Source organism: Colletes latitarsis, chromosome 5 (assembly GCF_051014445.1).
Source record: "Colletes latitarsis isolate SP2378_abdomen chromosome 5, iyColLati1, whole genome shotgun sequence".
NCBI classification, from domain to species: domain Eukaryota; kingdom Metazoa; phylum Arthropoda; class Insecta; order Hymenoptera; family Colletidae; genus Colletes; species Colletes latitarsis.
The window spans coordinates 23,519,612-23,537,720 of record NC_135138.1 but is presented as its reverse complement, the minus strand read 5'-3'; the positions used below and the strand labels follow the sequence as shown (position 1 = coordinate 23,537,720).

The following is an 18,109-nucleotide window of genomic DNA, read 5'->3' as shown; positions in this document are numbered from 1 at the left end:
ATGTTCGCGAAAGCATTAGAGACCTACGCCGAAGTAGGGAATAGTGACGCGCAGCATTTGACGTTGCAAATGCAAAAATTAGAACGCGATTTAGACGCCTTTAATATAGTACACGATTCGCTAGAAGAACTCGCGTCGGACGAACAATTTGAGGATCGCCTCTCAGAGCGCCTAGAATTCGAAGAACAACATTCCGAAACGATGAGACGTGCGCGGAAAATATTAGACAAAATCAGTGAGCCGATTACTGCTGCTAGGCGGGAAGAAACCATAGCGCATAGCCAAGATATGCCTACACGTGTCGATACCATCGCCCATTCTGCCGATAGCATGCACCCGGTAAACGCGAATTCTCCGCTAACGATCACGCCCGATATTCAAGTACAGTTACCGCGAATGGACTTGCCTAAATTTAACGGTGCGTACGAAGCATGGCCAGGTTTCGCCGACGCCTTCAAATCCGCGGTGCACGAAAACCCTAACTTTCGAGACACACAACGACTAATCTACCTGCGTTCGTGCCTATCCGGCAAGGCCGCGGAAAAATTAGAGTCCCTAGAGACGACCGCCGCGAATTACCCGGTTGCTTGGGAACTACTAGAAAAATACTACAACGACCCTGCCATTGTGATTAACAATCGTGTAAAAGCATTCTTCGATTTACCAACGTGCTCGAGAACCAATTCCGTCGCCTTGAGCGAACTCTTAGATTCCGCGTATAAACATTACCGCGCGTTAAAGGCGTTAAATAAACCCTTCCTAGAGGCATTCCCGGTCTATGCCATAACGTCCAAATTAGATGAACCGACGTTGCTCCGTTGGAAGGAGAAAACCCAAGGTAATCCACTGCCCACCGTGGAGGAACTTTTAGAATTCTTGCACGCGCGACGCAAAGTTCTAGAAAACTCGACTCGTAACACTAAAACGGCCGAAAAACCATCCCCTCCCAAGCGAGGATCGACAGAAACCTCACGACCTACTCACGCGTATCAGACAACGCGTTTAACATGCTCCATTTGCAAAAACGCACACCTCACACACCAATGCCAAAAATTGATTAGAGTATCCGTCGATCAACGCATTGAAATGGTGAAGAAGGCAGGATTGTGTAATAACTGCCTACGGCCCCACCACGTCGCGAGCCAATGCATGTCCACCGGCACTTGCCGTCGGTGCAACGCCAAGCATCACACGTTGTTACACGCGGAACCGCTACCGAGTCCTCAAAACAGCCAGTGCAATTTAGCCTCTTTGAATACCCACTGCGCGCCGGAAATCCTATTATCAACCGCGGTTATTCACATCAAAGATTCGAATGACCGCTTCCATCCGTGCCGCGTCATATTAGACTCGGGCTCGCAATCAAACTTCCTGACCGAAAGAATCACGCAGAAATTAAACCTCGCGAAATGCAGCACAAACGCGCCGGTGTTAGGCATTAATCAGATCACATCGAATTTAACTGCCATGGTCAGCACGCAAATTCGATCGCGCGTGAATAAGTTTAGCGCCCAGCTAACCTTCTTAATAACACCCCGGATAGCCGAGCTGTTACCGACCCAATCAATATCAAAATGCGATGTTAAGATTCCGGACAATCTTCCATTGGCCGATCCTGGATTTCGAACTCCGACTGAAATCGACGGACTTATCGGCGCAGAAATCTTCTACGAACTTATGTGCGTAGGTCAATTACCCATTGCAAATAGCCGGGCCAGATTGCAGAAGACAAAATTTGGATGGGTTGTATCAGGTAAAACAGTCCCTCGAAAACACTTTCCAACCACCACGACGTGTAGTTTGTCATTGAAGCCGTTGCAGCAACAAATCGCGAAATTTTGGGAAATCGAGGAACCAACGCAAGATCCAATATTATCGCGCGAAGAGAACGATTGCGAGAACCATTATCGCGAAAACACGACCCGTGACGTAACAACGGGTAAATATATCGTTAAACTCCCGTTCAAACAAGACCGACAACCTTTAGGTGATTCGTTTACAATCGCACTCCGGCGTTTCCATTCGCTAGAGAAGTCACTAAATCGCAATCCAGAGTTAAACGCAAAATACCAAGCATTTTTAAATGAATATCGCGAGTTAGGCCACATGACGAAACTGGACGCACCGCGCGCGGACGGGGGTTACTACCTGCCGCACCACGCGGTGGTAAAGGACACCAGCGTAACGACAAAACTCCGCGTCGTATTCGACGCCTCCGCCAAAACATCCCGCGGTACTTCATTGAATGACTGCCTCATGACCGGTCCAACGATCCAAGAGGATCTATTCTCGTTATTAACTCGCTTCAGATCACATTCCATCGTATTGACAGCCGACATAGAAAAAATGTACCGTCAAACCTTAGTGCATCCATCGGAACGCGTATTCCAAAAAGTATTATGGCGCGCGAGTCCTCGACACCCCATAGACACCTACAGGTTAAACACGGTCACATACGGTACGACCGCCGCACCATTTCTCGCGATTCGTTCATTACACCAATTGGCCAAGGACGAAGGAGAACAATTTCGCAATGCTGCAACGGTAGTCTTAGAAGATTTCTACGTCGACGACTTACTGACTGGCGCGCACACGTACGAGGACGCACGACTTATACGGGACGAATTAATTGGTTTATGCAACAAGGGCGGACTTAAACTTCGACAGTGGGCCTCTAACGACGATCGACTTCTAGACTCACTAAACGATCGGACGGACAGCGCGTACGTACGACTGGACTTGGACGAAACGGTTAAGACACTCGGACTACGATGGAATGCGAAAAAAGACGCGCTTTCATATTCGATCTCCGACCTCGAAACGGAAAGGAGAATCACCAAACGGACCACGCTATCGCAAATCGCGTCATTGTTCGATCCGTTGGGACTACTCGGCCCCATAATCGCGCACGCCAAAATTATAATGCAAGCACTATGGCAATTAAAATTAGATTGGGACGAATCCGTGCCCACCGACATCCACACCGCGTGGACACAATATTGCCAAGAACTAATCTTATTACGCGATATAAGCTTTTGCAGACAGGTAACCGCGAAGAATTACGAATCGGTAGAGTTGCACGGGTTTTGCGACGCGAGCGAGCGCGCATATGGAGCGTGTATCTATTTACGCTCAACCATGAAAAACGGTAAAACAATAGCACGATTGCTATGCTCAAAATCAAGGATCGCGCCATTAAAAACCATAACCCTACCCCGGCTCGAGCTATGCGCTGCGGAATTATTGGCAAAATTATACAAGGCGGTAATTACAGCACTACGAAAAATAACGTTCGACCAGACAGTATTCTGGTCAGATTCAACCGTCACGCTTCACTGGATAAACACATCCCCGCATATGTTGAAGACCTTCGTCGCGCATCGGGTCTCCAATATCCAAACTCTAACACACGGGCAACAATGGCGGCACATCGCGTCCGAACATAACCCCGCGGATTTGATATCTCGCGGCATGACTCCCAAAGAGTTCGTAGGTAATCGGTTATGGCAGTACGGGCCCGACTGGTTAACCTGCCCCGAATCGGCTTGGCCAAATACCATCCTAACATCGATAAACATACCCGAGACTCGTCCCACCGTCGCGTTAATTACGATAGCCCACGAGTGGAACGTCCTACAGAAGTTTTCCTCCTTCCAACGGTTGAAACGCGTAATCGCGTATTGTTCACGCTTCATAAACAATTGCACCTCCCGGGGAAGGATACGCGGTTCTTTGTCCGTCGAGGAGATACGCACTGCCGAAACGCGTATCATCAAAGTTGTACAGCGGGAAGGGTTTGCAAAGGAGATTAAAATATTGCAAATGTCGGGAAACACAAACACCAATATCAGTTCATTGAACCCGTTCTTGGACCCTGAGGGAATCTTGCGCGTCGGAGGTAGGTTGGCTCGTGCAACACTTCCGTACGCCACCAAACACCCAGCACTCCTGCCCAAAGACCACGCGGTCACAAAATCTCTCATACATGACGAGCATATCAAACACTTCCATGCGGGTACCCAAGCAACCCTTAATACAATACGCCAAAGATTTTGGATTCTGAGCGGAAAAAACGTAGTGCGCCACATTTTGCACAAGTGCACGACCTGCCCTCGACTCAATCCTTCGACGCCGAACTACCTGATGGGTGATTTACCGACAAATCGCGTCACTCCTTCGAGACCATTCATGCACGCCGGCGTCGACTATTGCGGACCCTTATTTATCAAGGAGAAGGTACAGCGTAACCGTAACAAGGTCAAGGTGTACCTGGCCATCTTTGTATGCTTCGCGACGAAGGCCATCCATATCGAGATCGTTAACGACCTAACCACGGAGGCCTTCCTGGCAGCAGTTCGGCGTTTCTTTTCGCGACGTGGCAAAAGTTCGGACATCTACTCCGACAACGCGACGAATTTCGTAGGCGCGGCTCGGGAGGTAAAAGAATTCTTTGCCACCATAAGGGCACAGAAATACAACGAGGCGATAGCAGAAAGTTTACAAAATGAGGGCGTTCGATGGCACCTCATTCCACCACGTTCTCCTCACTTCGGCGGCCTCTGGGAAGCTGCAGTCAAATCTACCAAACACCACTTACTGCGTGTAATCGGCGACACTCTTCTGTCTTATGAAGCATTGTTAACCTACGTAAATCAAATTGAAGCCATTTTAAATTCCAGACCGTTAACCCCTCTATCGTCCGATCCCAACGACTTGAACTCCCTAACACCCGCACATTTCCTTATCGGCGATACCCTAACAAGCCTGCCAGATTACGACCTTATAGCAGTCCCGACACCACGTCTCTCTACGTGGCAACACGTTCAACAGTTACGCCAGCACTTCTGGACCCGGTGGATAAAGGAATACCTGCAGGAGCAGACTGTACGCAAAAAGTGGCATACAGGCAACACCAAAAACATTCAAATTGGTGACCTCGTGATCTTACGGGAGGACAACACTTCTCCCATGCAGTGGCCCTTAGGGCGAATTGTAGACTTGCACCCTGGCAACGATGGCGTCGTCCGGGTGGTGACGGTGAAAACTGTGCAAGGCACTTATAAACGGTGCATAAAGAAACTGTCACCGTTGCCTACCAGCGACTAACCTCTTAGATATAATGATATCGACTTTACCCTAACCTTATGTTAAGTAATTGTACAAGATTTTTCCCATATATATAGTTCGATAACAATTTGTCATTCTTGTGCGCACCTTAGAATATCTAGTCATGTACTGTATCTCTAGCTATGAATCTGAGGTCACTTTCCGTCTCGTCACTATTGAACAGATCCGTTCAAGGGGGGCGATATGTCGAGGCGCGATTTCGCTCTTCTCGACAACTTTCTATATTTAGCCAAAGGACAACACCTAGCGCAGGCAACCCCATAAACCCATAGGCACATTTGGCACACAGACCTGCGACGTCACGGGTTTTTCCCGTGCTTCGTGTACCACCAAGCGACTTCTCCTCGTGGCGAAACCAACCGCGACGCGTCCGAGCCTCGCTGCAGGCACCTACGCCGGAACCATCCCCGACTCCATGTCAACCCTTACCGCCAATAACATCGACCACCTAGACCTTTTCCACGAATCCCATCCGTCTACGACCAACCACCAATCGCAGATTTTTCCTTCCAAAAATTCAACTTCCGCCTCACCACCTCCACTCCAAATTCCTACCATCAGATTAACAAAACGGGAGGACGCGCAACGCGAGGGAACATTCACAAACCATCAACCATCATACATCGACACGCGATTCCTCACCTTGTGCAGTGAAATAAAATAATTATAAGTATAAGTTTGCATTGTCTCAATTTGACTCTAAATTATTAGTTTAATTTAGAGAACTATACGCGTCATCAGTGCGCGATATAGCTTCTGTGTCGGACGGATTTACGACCCGTCTTTCAAACGACACGCCTCAACAAGTAGCATCCCAACGGGATACCCTCATTTATCAAGTCAAAATACCAGTATTAAACCTAGAGCTATGGAATATAACCAAATTCTTCTTCTTTTTTTTTTATAAAAAATTTTCCATGAAAAAATATTCACGGTGAATCTTAAAAATTCGAATAGAAAAATCGACCGTACGGTTAGCAGCAAACATTTGTGGCAGTTTTGCAGTAATAAAAAGCCAAAGGGACTTTTGGCTTTGTGCGATACACGGCAAGAACATGATCTGCACGTTCGCCGATCGCAGGCAATTCCGAGTCGTGCGGCAATGGGTTGCCGTACTATCCAGTGATAACTTGTTGGCTAGGCACCTACAAACTAAACGGGGCAATTATATATTCCCACTGGAGAGGCTCGCTCTGACGTCACGCTGCATAGTAGTAGGGTCTCCATAACCACGAGAGATACATTTTTCTCCTATTCACGGCTAGTATTTTGAGCGTATGGTTACGCCAATGCCTCTCAGTCTTGCCCTATCCTACTCTGTCCCTATACGTTTCGTTCGCGTCCCTTGTCAGGCGATGGAATTGTAGTTGTGAGCAGCTCAGCCAATAATGACAATGCGTGTGAGAGCAGGCGTCGCTATTACGCTACGGCCAATCAGCCTGCCTTGCCATCAAGTCATCACTATATGGTACCTAGGACTCACCGTTTGAAACACGTGCGGCATCTTGAACATGAAAAGACAGCAGACGTCGCATTGCTATAAAGAATAGGGGCATTTTTCTGACCTAGTCACGGAGTGGGGAAGGCAAAGATATTTTTCGGGGAGGGAAATGGAATTTGTCAGTCGAAATTTTTCACAGAACCTTCGCGTTTCTGAACAGCAGCGGACACACGCGATGGAACGTACAAACGCAGAGTATTATCGTATGTTCTTCGTTTTCGCGAAGTCCAAGAGAAACGCGGAGAAAGCCGCCCGCACGTACCACGCCGAGGAACAGCAATCGAAGAAACAACAATCCAGGAAGGAGCAATAATTCAGGGAACAACAACAATTCAGGGAGGAGTAACAATTCAGGAGGGAGCAACATTCATGTACCGTCATCAACCCAGGAAGGAACAACAATCGAAGAAGGGTGCAACGGAACGCACCGGTATGTGAAAGTGAAAAGTGCCAGTGACCGTGCTGTGAAGTGTTTTCGGGGTGATCGACAGCGGTGCACTGACCGAGCCCTATTGTCAGCGCAGCAGGTGAATGGGTAAGTCGAATTTAAATTATTTTTCTATTAACCCTTTGCATTCGAGGAATGTTTCGGTACGCACAAATCCAGTTTGCTTTTCCAGTACAGTTTTTAATAGCAAACGGTTACAAATGGTTCTTACCGTATTTATTTTAATTTTCTGAAAATAATTCTTATTTTAATTTTAAAACACTCTGGCGAGAAGCGTCACTCGGGTGCGAAGGGTTAATTTCCTAAAAATTCCGGGAGCATCTTCCCACATTTTATTCCTTCTTCCTTGGAAACAGCGAATACAAATAATTAATAAATTCGATTTAGCTGGCTGATTTATCCGATCCGCAGGGTAACAGTTGCAGTGGTAGTATTTTTAGTTATTTGTATTCGTTCCTCGACGTACCTTCGATGCATATCTTGCTACCTACCCGACGCGTTGACTCTCCTAATTCGGACGACCCTGAGCGCGCGGAAGACGCGCGCCGTGATTGGTCAGTGTTTTTCGTTAATAATTCAAAAACGAAGCCCCATCCGACATTTTTGCAAAGGAAATTGTTGTTCAGAATCGTCTCAGCTACCCTACATTTCCGACTCTTACACTATTTACGGGACACCCTCTACGCAAGGTGTTCGGCTACCCCTGGGAAAAATCTTAATGGAGGATCTAGAGGCCAAAATAAGACGATAATCAAGAATACCAATTTGTTGATGGAGGATTCGTTAAAAAGTTATTAACAATTAAATTCAAAAATTTCAAATCGTTCCAAAAAAATTATTTTCGGTTGCGGGGGTCAATTACAATCATTTTTGGTGAATACACATATCTCCGAAATCCTACCCACTTTCTAGAAAAAAATTCGAGAATGTGTGAAATTTTTCGTCGGGAAAAAAAAATTTGAAATCGTTTTGGGAAAATTATTTTCGGTAATTATTTACTTTAGCGATTCCTCACCGATTTCGATGACCTTGAAATATGTTGTCAAGGTCACTGTTATGAAGATTTTTTCTTTATACATGTTACCGCCGCTCGACCTTAGTTTCCGAGATTTTTCGTCAAAAAGATCGCTGCTACTACAATGAATTGTGTCTATACGTACGTGACTGTAGCAGCGTGTGTGTAAGCGTTGAATCGCCGATTGTTTATTGTTTCTATGAATACATCGAGGCGACCGGCAATGAATGTGTATAACGGGTGTGCTTAAAAACTCGATTAGACCTAACCCAAACCTAACTATTCTACCTAGTAACTAATATAATGAATTAGGTCTGGGTTAGTTTATTTTAAACTAACGCATTCATTTTCTATTTCAATTTTCTTTATTAATATTATCCGATATTAGCTTGACACAGTATACATTATTTGTATACTGGTATTTGAATATTGGTTTGTACCAAGTTAATATGGTGTAAATATTATGATTGAAATTTTACATGACAATATGTTTGTAAGCAGTTACAGATACGGTATTTCACGAATCTGTTCAGTATTTACAGTCGCATTTTGATTATTACCTTAGCATCAGTGATTATTGAGTACGTTATTAGAAGTACTTAAAATGAAGTTATATGAATTGTTGAACGTATGCAATGATTATAACAAATTAATCGATTTCTTAATTACAACCAGAGGCTAATTCAGACATAAAATTATTTTTGCAAATATCTCGAAAACAAAGGGCGAGCGGCGGTAACATGTATAAAGAGAAAATATTCATAACAGTGACCTTGACAACATATTTCAAGGTCATCGAAATCGGCGAGAAATCACTAAAGTAAATAATTACCTTATTTTTAGTTGCGGGGGTCAATTACAATCATTTTTGGTGAATAGACATACCCCCGAAATCTTGCGCATTTTCGAGAAAAGAATTCAGTACGAGCGGAACTTTTAACGTTAATAACTTTTTAACGAAGCCTGCATCAACAAATTGGTACTCTTGATTATCGTCTTATTTTGGACTCTAGAATTCCCCATTAAAATTTTTCCCAGGGGTGGCCGAACACTCTGTATATTCCCGAACCGTAGAGCCCGGATAGCTTTCAGTTGCCCAAGAAGTCTGCGGGTGTTAACGCCTTATCCAAGAGCCAAATTGCATTGTAAATTCCACTATTCTTCGCAGTTGAGTTCGGCGTGAGTTCAACGTAAATGAATAAACTCTTATAATAGAAACAGAACATTAATTGATCATCCGGATTCCAACAAATTGACCCCTGTAACTAAGTATAATTTTTTTAGTATGATTTGAAATTTTTTAATTTTGTCTAAAAATTTCAGTACCTACTCGAATTCTTTTCTCAAAAGTGCGTAGGATTTCAGAGGTATGTGTATTCACAAAAAATGATTGTAACTGAGCCCCGCAACGAAAAATAATTTTTTCAGAATGATTTGAAATTTTTTAATTTAATTTTTTAATAACTTGTTAATGAAGTCTCAGTCAAGAAATTGATATTCTTGATTTTCGTCTTATTTTGGCCTCTAGAATCTCCCATTAAAATTTTTCCCATATACGATCTTCGACCTATTCCCAATAAGCTTTTCTTACCATCTTTCCCATGGACCCCAAAATTACTATTTATAAGAAAAAAGAATATGTTAAACAAGTTGCAGTTGGTTCCAATAATCACGCAAAGCGATATTATGTATTGAATGTACAGCTAGAAGTACGAAAGATTAATAGATGATGACATGTGTCACACTGAGTGCATAGAGTAGGGATCGTTAGTTAACAATGATGATAATAATGACAAAAATTAATTTTACTATCATACAAAGACGACGTGTAGAATAAAACACGGAAAACTAAAAAACTACTTTGCACATAGAACATCTACATATCACAGAATCATGTATATGAATCTATATTTCTTCTATTTCATAAAATATACATATGTGCGATATATATATATACATATATATACATACATATATATATATACATATAAATCTTTTAAACTTTGAAGGCGATTCGTGAATCTTTTATCTACATAAACTTTGAATCATACATCGTAACGTTTGTCGTAACTTTTTATGTCAGCATCTGACAATCATTTGTAAATATATATCTTCGTTCATAAAAATAATAAGATGTTACATTAATAATAAATTCTATCGTATAAAATACATTACGTAGGTACATATTCTTCGCTAGTTCATGCTATTGCACGACTTTCCGCATGCCCGTCTTAATATATTTCACAGTTATCTAAAATTTTGAGACATCCTGTACATTTGGGTAATACAAATAATTTTCTGAAAATATTACATATCGAGCAAAAATAAATCTCTATTCGATCACATTATTCGCATTTTTATAAAGCAGTTGCGATCAATGATAGCACGTGTGTAGTTTAAATAACTCTTTGTTGATGAAGCTTAAATTACATTCCTCACAAAAATGCTTGACGTTGTTATCGATTAACTTTATCGATGCAGAAATCTTCTTCGTATCAACGATACCTCCGATTGTCTCCATGAGGCTTCTGCTGGTCGTTTTAGCTGTGCCAGTTATACTGTGCAGGTCTCTTCGTAATTTCTTGGTCGATAGATTTGTGGTTCTGAATTTCTTGACTTTTCCGTTTCTAAGAAAAAAATCTTGACTTCTTAAATATTTTGGTGCATAACTTATCGTTGCAATCCGATCCAAGTCAATTTTTCCAGATTTTAAATTGTTTTTCGCGGCGTTACTTAAAGATTTTAGATTGTTGGCAACACTGAAATCAACGCCGTGTTCCTCACAGGACAACAAACAATTTCTGTCGCTTTGTACATTAAAGAGAAGATCATTGGGCAATGCGTCGATATTATCAGCTAGATTGCCGATGCTCCTTGTTTTGTAATTCTTTGGCAGCGTTACGGACAATTTGTCGAACACCGTGTCCTCGAGATCAGAGTGCTGTTCCTGCTTTACCGCGAACCTAACCTTTTTTTCTACCAACTTCGATTCATTCTTCGACGACACTTTCAAATTATTTGCGATGTTTTGAACTCTGTCCTTACTCGTTTTGTATTTATTATCTTGTGACATTTGATTCTTTTTGTACTCGGAGTTCCTTCTTTGCGTTGTTCGATCACAATAGTCGATCATTTTGTTTCTGGGCCGAAGGATGTGACCCTCGAAATCGTCGGAGTTTTCAATTTTAATTCGTAATTTCACGCTCTTCGATGCAGAAATGGCGGCCATTTTCTTTTTAGTTCCCACATAGTCCACAAAACCGTTTCTAGGCCTCAAATTACGAATGTTTACCCCTCTCGAAACTTTTTCCCTCGCGATGGATTTACATTTGGTATTGTGTACGTGATCGAAGGTGGAAGAAGTTGGCCTACACCATCTCAAATTCTTGACATTTTCGTTGATACGCGCTGTGGCATTCGAGCGTTCCTGAAACGGTTTACTAATTAAGACATTTTTTTTTACAGCCTGTGATTCGTTGGCGCTGCCATCGGTTTCAGTTCCAACATCGTTCAGCCTATTGCACCTCGACACCGTAGTCTCATAATTCGTTGGTACGGTTTGATTACTTTGGTCCATTTTATCACAGCAGCATCTACATTGCGTGTACGCAGCATACGGGATATTGTTCGACTGGAAAGTTACCGAGCTCATTGCATTCATGTAGTTCGCGTTATCGACCATAGGGCTCACGTCGTAAGCGCCGTAATCCGGCGGCTCCAGCTTGATATTCTCTATATGCACCATCGGTATACCGACCCTCTCCTTGGGATTCCCTTTCCGCATCCAGGACAGCTGACTCTTCAAACCCGCGTCTGTCTTTAAACAATCGACGTAGAACTTGTGAAACTCTTCCAACTTGTAGCTGCAACGATAGCACATGTGCTTCGGCAACAGATCCATCTCGTGCACCTGCGGGGATACATAATCGATGCAAATAATTTCGTAATCTATATTTAACATGATCGGTCAACGGTGCAAGCGATATGTGGGCATATTGTATATACAGGGTGTTCGGCCACCCCTGGGAAAAATTTTAATGGGAGATTCTGGAGGCCAAAATAAGACGAAAATCAAGAATACCAATTTGTTGATTCAGGCTTCGCTAAAAAGTTACTAACGTTTAAAGTTCCGCCCGTACTGAATTTTTTTCTAGGAAATGGGTAGGATTTCGCGGGTAGGTCTATTCACCAAAAATTATTGTAATTGACTCCCGCAACCGAAAATAATTTTTCCAAAACGATTTGAAACTTTTTAATTTTGTCGAAAAATTTTACACATTCTCAAATTTTTTTCTCGAAAGTGGGCAGGAATTCGAGGATATGTATAATGACCAAAAATAATTATAATTGACCCCCGCAACCGAAAATAATTTTTCCAAAACGATTTGAAACTTTTTAATTTTGTCGAAAAATTTTACACATTCTCGAATTTTTTTCTCGAAAGTGGGCAGAAATTCGAGGATATGTCTAATGACCAAAAATAATTGTAATTGACCCTCGCAACCGAAAATAATTTTTCCAGAACGATTTGAAATTTTTTTTTCGCCGAAAAATTTAGGCACCTACCCCCTGTCGATTTTTCTCAAAAATTTATTTTTCATTTTTAATAACTTTGTTTAACACTCTACAGAAAAGTTATTTAATACTTTTTTGTAGGCATCCATGAATTCTACTTCCTCCCAAAAATGAAATATATTCACTATTGTAGGAGTTATGGCTGTTTGAAGATTGGACCATTTTTATCGGGTTTTCCTCATTTTGCGGGGTCAAGGGATAACATTTCGAATAATTTTGGAATTTCCACATATTATTCACCAAAATACGCGTTGTTTGCATTTTGAAATATTAAAATCGTCCAATACGTTCAAAGGTTATGATGTTTCAAAGATTCACATGAAATTTCGAGGAACCATTTCAGGCCTCAGATTATATTTTCGGTAATCAATTTTTTTCTCGAAACTGCGTAGGATTTCGGGGTTGTGTCTATCCATCAACAATGATTGTAATTATCCCCCGCAAAACTTCAATCAAGAAATTGATATTTTTGATTTTCGTCTTATTTTGGCTTCTAGAATCTCCCATTAAAATTTTTCCCTGGGGTGGCCGTACACCCTGTATATCGTAACGATATGTGAAAGAATGGAGAAACGATGGATAAATGCATATTATGTTCTATTTTCCACGGGGTATAATCGCACGATATTAACTTCGATTATATTTTAAATTGGAAGAATATTTAATTTCTCTAAGAAGCAGTTAAAATGTCGTTAATGACAGATTTGGAAGACAATAACAAAATTACATAGTTTTGAGAATGACTTCGATCTCAAGGTCAACATAGTGATAACGTGATCTTCCACGTAAAATAATTTTCTTAGTAAGTATAATTAGCATTAATAAATTTGACGCAAAGTTAACATTAATAGTTATATTTAACGTTTATTATATGGTCCTGGACGAATAAAACAATACTAGAAACATTAAAGTATTTCACAACAAACAGCGACGGCGATAGTCTTAACACGTACACAATAACGTGTAAATTATGATCCAGCTAGTAGTCCGTAATTGTTAAAATATGTTTCTATAATCCTTGGATATCTATTTTGACGTTTGGTTGATAAAAGTTACTTTTGTTTTTGTGTGATTGGCTGCATTGCTTTTTACGCCTCTTTCCCCTTTTATGTTTTTTTTTGGTGTATGAGTGTGCTCACAAGGATGGAAACATGTACGTCCAATTATTGCAATCTTTAAGTTTCTTTTTTTCTTTTCTCAATTGTTAACATATTTTCTTTCATGTCAAATTAATAAACAAATATTATATAAGTTAAGTTTATTTTCTTTAATTCTAACATGGTAGCAGAGCGTGGTTTGTGGTTGTAAAGGCTTGAAACAATACTAGCTGATAGAAAAACGAAGTTGCGTGTAAAGAAACATGGCAGAAAGTAACAAAGAAGAATTTGCGTTGCAAATATTTAATGACACGCAATATAATAAATGGAAAAGAAAATGAAAGAGAAGAAGAAAGAAAAGAAAGTAAAGAGGAATGGAACGAGATTAAGAATAAGAAAAATACTGATACCCTAAAAGTGAAACTCTAAGACCAAAGAGATTTGATGATCATATCATTTATGTAAACTATAGTAATGCAAATGTACCGAAAAATTACGAAGAAGCTGTAAACTGTTTTGAATCTGGCAAGTGGTTGAATTCAATGGATAACGAGATTAAAAGTCTTGAAGAAAATCAAACATGATCAGTGGTAAATAAACCTGTCAATAAAGAAATCGTGAAAGTTAAATGGATATGGCTATTGTATAAAGTCTGACGGTAACTACAAAGCTTGCATAGTAGCCAAGGAATTTCAACAAGCTTATAAAGAAAATGAAGAGATCTACTCGTCGGTGGCAAGAATGACCCCCTTAAAAATACTTTTATCTGTTGGATGTACTAAAAGTTGGGACATTGAACAAATGGATGTCCAAACGGCCTTTTTAAATGGTAATATTAAATCAGAGGTATATATTTATCCTCTGGATGGCTATAAAATCAAACCAAATAAGGTATGTCTAATAAGAAAATCACTGTATGGGCTCAGGGAGAGTCCACGTGATTGGTACGAGTGCTTCCACAATTTTATGCTGAATATTAATTTTAAAAGATCAAATTACGATCACTGCTTGTACATAGGTGAAGTATACAAAAATAAGGTTTATATTACTAGTATTTATTAATTTTCAGTTTATATACTAAAGGTATAGATAAGATTACGACAATGCTAGGAAATAGATTTAAAATGAAATATTTAAGAGCAGTAAGACAGTATTTAGGAATAGAAATAGAATACTTGAAGCACCACAAGAAAATGTTCCTAAGTCAAAAAAGATATATAGAGAGTCTTGCAGAAAAATATAAAATTAAAGATTCCAGACATTATGATACTCCAATGGAAATTAATTTAAAGTTGGAATGCAGAAATGGCAGACCAAACTTAGACCAAAACGTAAATTATAGAAATCTAATTGGGACCTTACTGTACATAGCAAACGGAACACGTCTGGTGTTAATGTACAGTGCAAGCCACACTGATGTAATGGATGCTTATGTGAACGCAGACTAGGCCTCAGACACTGTTGATAGAAAATCAACAACTGGCATAATCATACATGTATTTGGCAATACAATGCTGTGGAAATCACAGAAACAGAAAATAGTATCCAGAGCCTCAACACATGCCGAATACTATGCCTTGGCGAATTGTGTTGAAGAAGTGTTACCTATCAGAAGAATTTTAAGTGAACTCGATGGAGACGTGAACAAACCAGTGACGATTTATAAGGATAACAGTGGAGCTATAACACTGTCAAAAAACGGAACATTTTGTAAAAATTTAAAGCATATAGAAGTCAGCTACTATTTTGTCTATGACTATCAAAAAAAGGGACTGATCAATGTACAGAATATTTGCACCAACGATTAAATTGTCGATATTTTGACAAAATCGTTTGGAAAAACAAAATTCAAAATGTTTAGAGAATTATTGGGCCTACTTTAAGTATAGAATTTAAGTTACACAAATACAAAATGAAGGGAGCGTGTTAAAATATGATTTCTATAATCCTTGGATATCTGTTTTGACGTTTGGTTGGCAAAAGTTACTTTTGTTTTTGTGTGGTTGGCTGCATTGCTTTATGCGCCCCTTTTATGTTTTTTTTTGGTGTGTGAGTGTGCTCACGAGGATGGAAACATGTGCGTCTGATTATTCTAGCTTTAAGTTTCTTTTTTCTTTTCTTAATTGTTAACATATTTTCTTTCATGTTAAATTAATAAACAAATATTATATAAATTAAATTTATTTTCTCTAATTCTAACAGTAATAAAACAAAATGATTTTCAACATTTTCGAACTGGTTTTAAAGTCACTAGCAACCCTTCTTATTATTGAGCATTACTTCGAAAATAGAATTCTAATTACTCTTAATATCAACAAGCAGCTTTGTATTTACATTTGATTTTCTTAAAACATATCACGTTTATTCCATCAAGAAACTTTAGTGTAACACTTTGTACCAAAGAGGTAAATAAAGAAACAATTTACTTGTTTTTAAAGTTACGCAATACGTTAGAAATATTAACGAGGCATATTGGCGCGCAAAGTAATGATAACCTCACTTTTGGTATCGTAAACACGATCCATGTTTCGTTTGGAACTTATCAATCGAAACGCGTGAATTACAAATACAGACGTATTAGAAAAATAGAAACATAAAACTGAGACATGAATACATTCAGCTTAATCAAAACGAAACTCCGTTGCGTGTTCGATTCGTGGCAAAAAAGGTGGTTGAGGAGGGGGCGTTTACGATCATCGAGAAAGGATACATCGAATGCGCGCAAAATCTCTTAGCCAAAAAGAGAAGAGTGTGAAGATATATGACATACCATAATCGGGAGAATGGCGTTGATTTTCTTCACATGGTTTTCATTCTTGTCGAATATATTAATCAAGATACCGGATTGCTTGCCGCAGAGACGGCACACGCGACTCGATTCGAGAGTCTCCATAACGGTATAGGGAGAATTAATTTGTTCGAGTTGCACGACGAGGACCCACGTGCGAGGCTTTCAACGTCCCTCTCACTTCGTCTCAAACGTATTCCCTCGCGGAACCCTAGCCGCGTTCCGCGGGAAAATTCTGAAAAAGCTCGCAGCGCGAACCTCTCCTCTGCGCCACCAGTCAACCGCCAGCCGTATATAATTCTGCGTCACGTTTCACAGTTTGTTGGGGTTCGTGCAAACGCGGACGTTCGTGTGAGCGCGTGTTGCTTAAACGTCGACACGAACGTGATACCTCGGCCGGTACGCCTGGTACTCCTACCGGCAGACAAAATATTCACCCGATTACCACTGCGCTCTACGTATCTTTGATGGTCCGCTTATCGCGCTCTCGTTCGCTAAGGAGAAGAAGATCGATTTCAGTCGGCCCTACCACTGCGGTTACAAAAGTCGGATGAACTCGGAGTTCGCCTTTTTAGTCGACGAATCGTACATTGGTGACATCTGTCGACGCTACCGCGATACATTATGTTCCGCGACTCGATGATTAAGTAGTGGTGATCTCACTGTTGTTACATTTTTTCACGCATGCGCGGTCTATGACGGCGAAAGCAACAACCAGCATCGTGCATATTCGACATCATGAAAACTAGTTTTACTGGGCCCCCGTAATCGTAATAATCGATGAAGTAATTTAAGTCGTTTGATGTATGTAGGTCGTTATTATCATTTACCAAATACGAACTGAAATGTAATTTTTAAATTATATATTGGGATTTTTAAAATAAAAAACTATAAAATATATAATTAAACTTTGACAAAGTTAATTATCTATATTTTTTTTATGTCAGATAGTGTGCGGTCGTACATGTTTGATTCAAGTCAAGTTATTGCAGCGATGAATTTGTACTCTATTTTTCAGAATAACTTTCTATGCTTTCAGACACTGTTATTATTATTATAAAAATACAAAAGTAATATAATAAATATAATAAATTTCTCTTCTGTTTATATTTTACGCCAAAAAAAGCATTATCTGTGAAATATATTTATCTTGTGCTGTTCAAAAATTGTCAACACTTGTACATACTTACATTTTAAATTAATATAGTATGTATATTTTACTTTTCTTATTACTTTACAAGTTTGATCTCCACCGAGATATAAAAGAACAACCTAAAATACAAATAATATAATTATTATTATAATATACGTGTATATATTTTTAATACAATACTAATCATCAATAAAATTATCAAAAAAAATTTAATAAGAGATTCTAGAGGCTAAAATAAGACGAAAACCAAGAATACCAATTTGTTGATTGAGGCTTCGTTAAAAAGTTATTAACGTTTAAAGTTTCGCTTGCAGAACGGCAATTTGCGAACAGCTGTGTGCGTGCAATAGGTTAAGGCAGGTCAGACCTAGTGGTTCTCACTCACAAAACTGTAAAGCTGTCGAT

At 40.1% G+C, this 18,109-nt stretch overlaps 2 protein-coding genes across 2 annotated transcripts; one reads left to right on the top strand and one right to left on the bottom strand.

The window, feature by feature from the left end:
- Nucleotides 1–5,106, top strand: LOC143342019 (uncharacterized). Its single transcript, XM_076765502.1, has one exon. It carries the CDS (start codon nucleotides 1–3, stop codon nucleotides 5,104–5,106), a length of 5,106 nt encoding a protein of 1,701 aa, XP_076621617.1.
- A 4,346-nt stretch (nucleotides 5,107–9,452) lies between these two features.
- On the bottom strand, nucleotides 9,453–17,305 carry LOC143342145 (uncharacterized). Its single transcript, XM_076765706.1, has 2 exons — nucleotides 16,534–17,305; nucleotides 9,453–12,001 (listed from the first exon to the last, which is right to left on the bottom strand). The coding sequence occupies exons 1-2, from the start codon at nucleotides 16,654–16,656 to the stop codon at nucleotides 10,466–10,468; spliced, it is 1,659 nt and encodes a 552-aa protein (XP_076621821.1). The 5' UTR covers nucleotides 16,657–17,305; the 3' UTR covers nucleotides 9,453–10,465.
- Nucleotides 17,306–18,109: the final 804 nt, after the last annotated feature.

Bases quoted from the DNA above. Each gene is read 5' to 3' on its own strand.
- LOC143342019 (XM_076765502.1), top strand. From the start codon at position 1: ATGTTCGCGAAAGCATTAGAGACCTACGCCGAAGTAGGGAATAGTGAC.
- LOC143342145 (XM_076765706.1), bottom strand. From the start codon at position 16,656: ATGGAGACTCTCGAATCGAGTCGCGTGTGCCGTCTCTGCGGCAAGCAA. The intron at 12,002-16,533 runs GTATGTCATATA...GTATCCCCGCAG, and splicing joins ACGCCATTCTCCCGATTATG to GTGCACGAGATGGATCTGTT.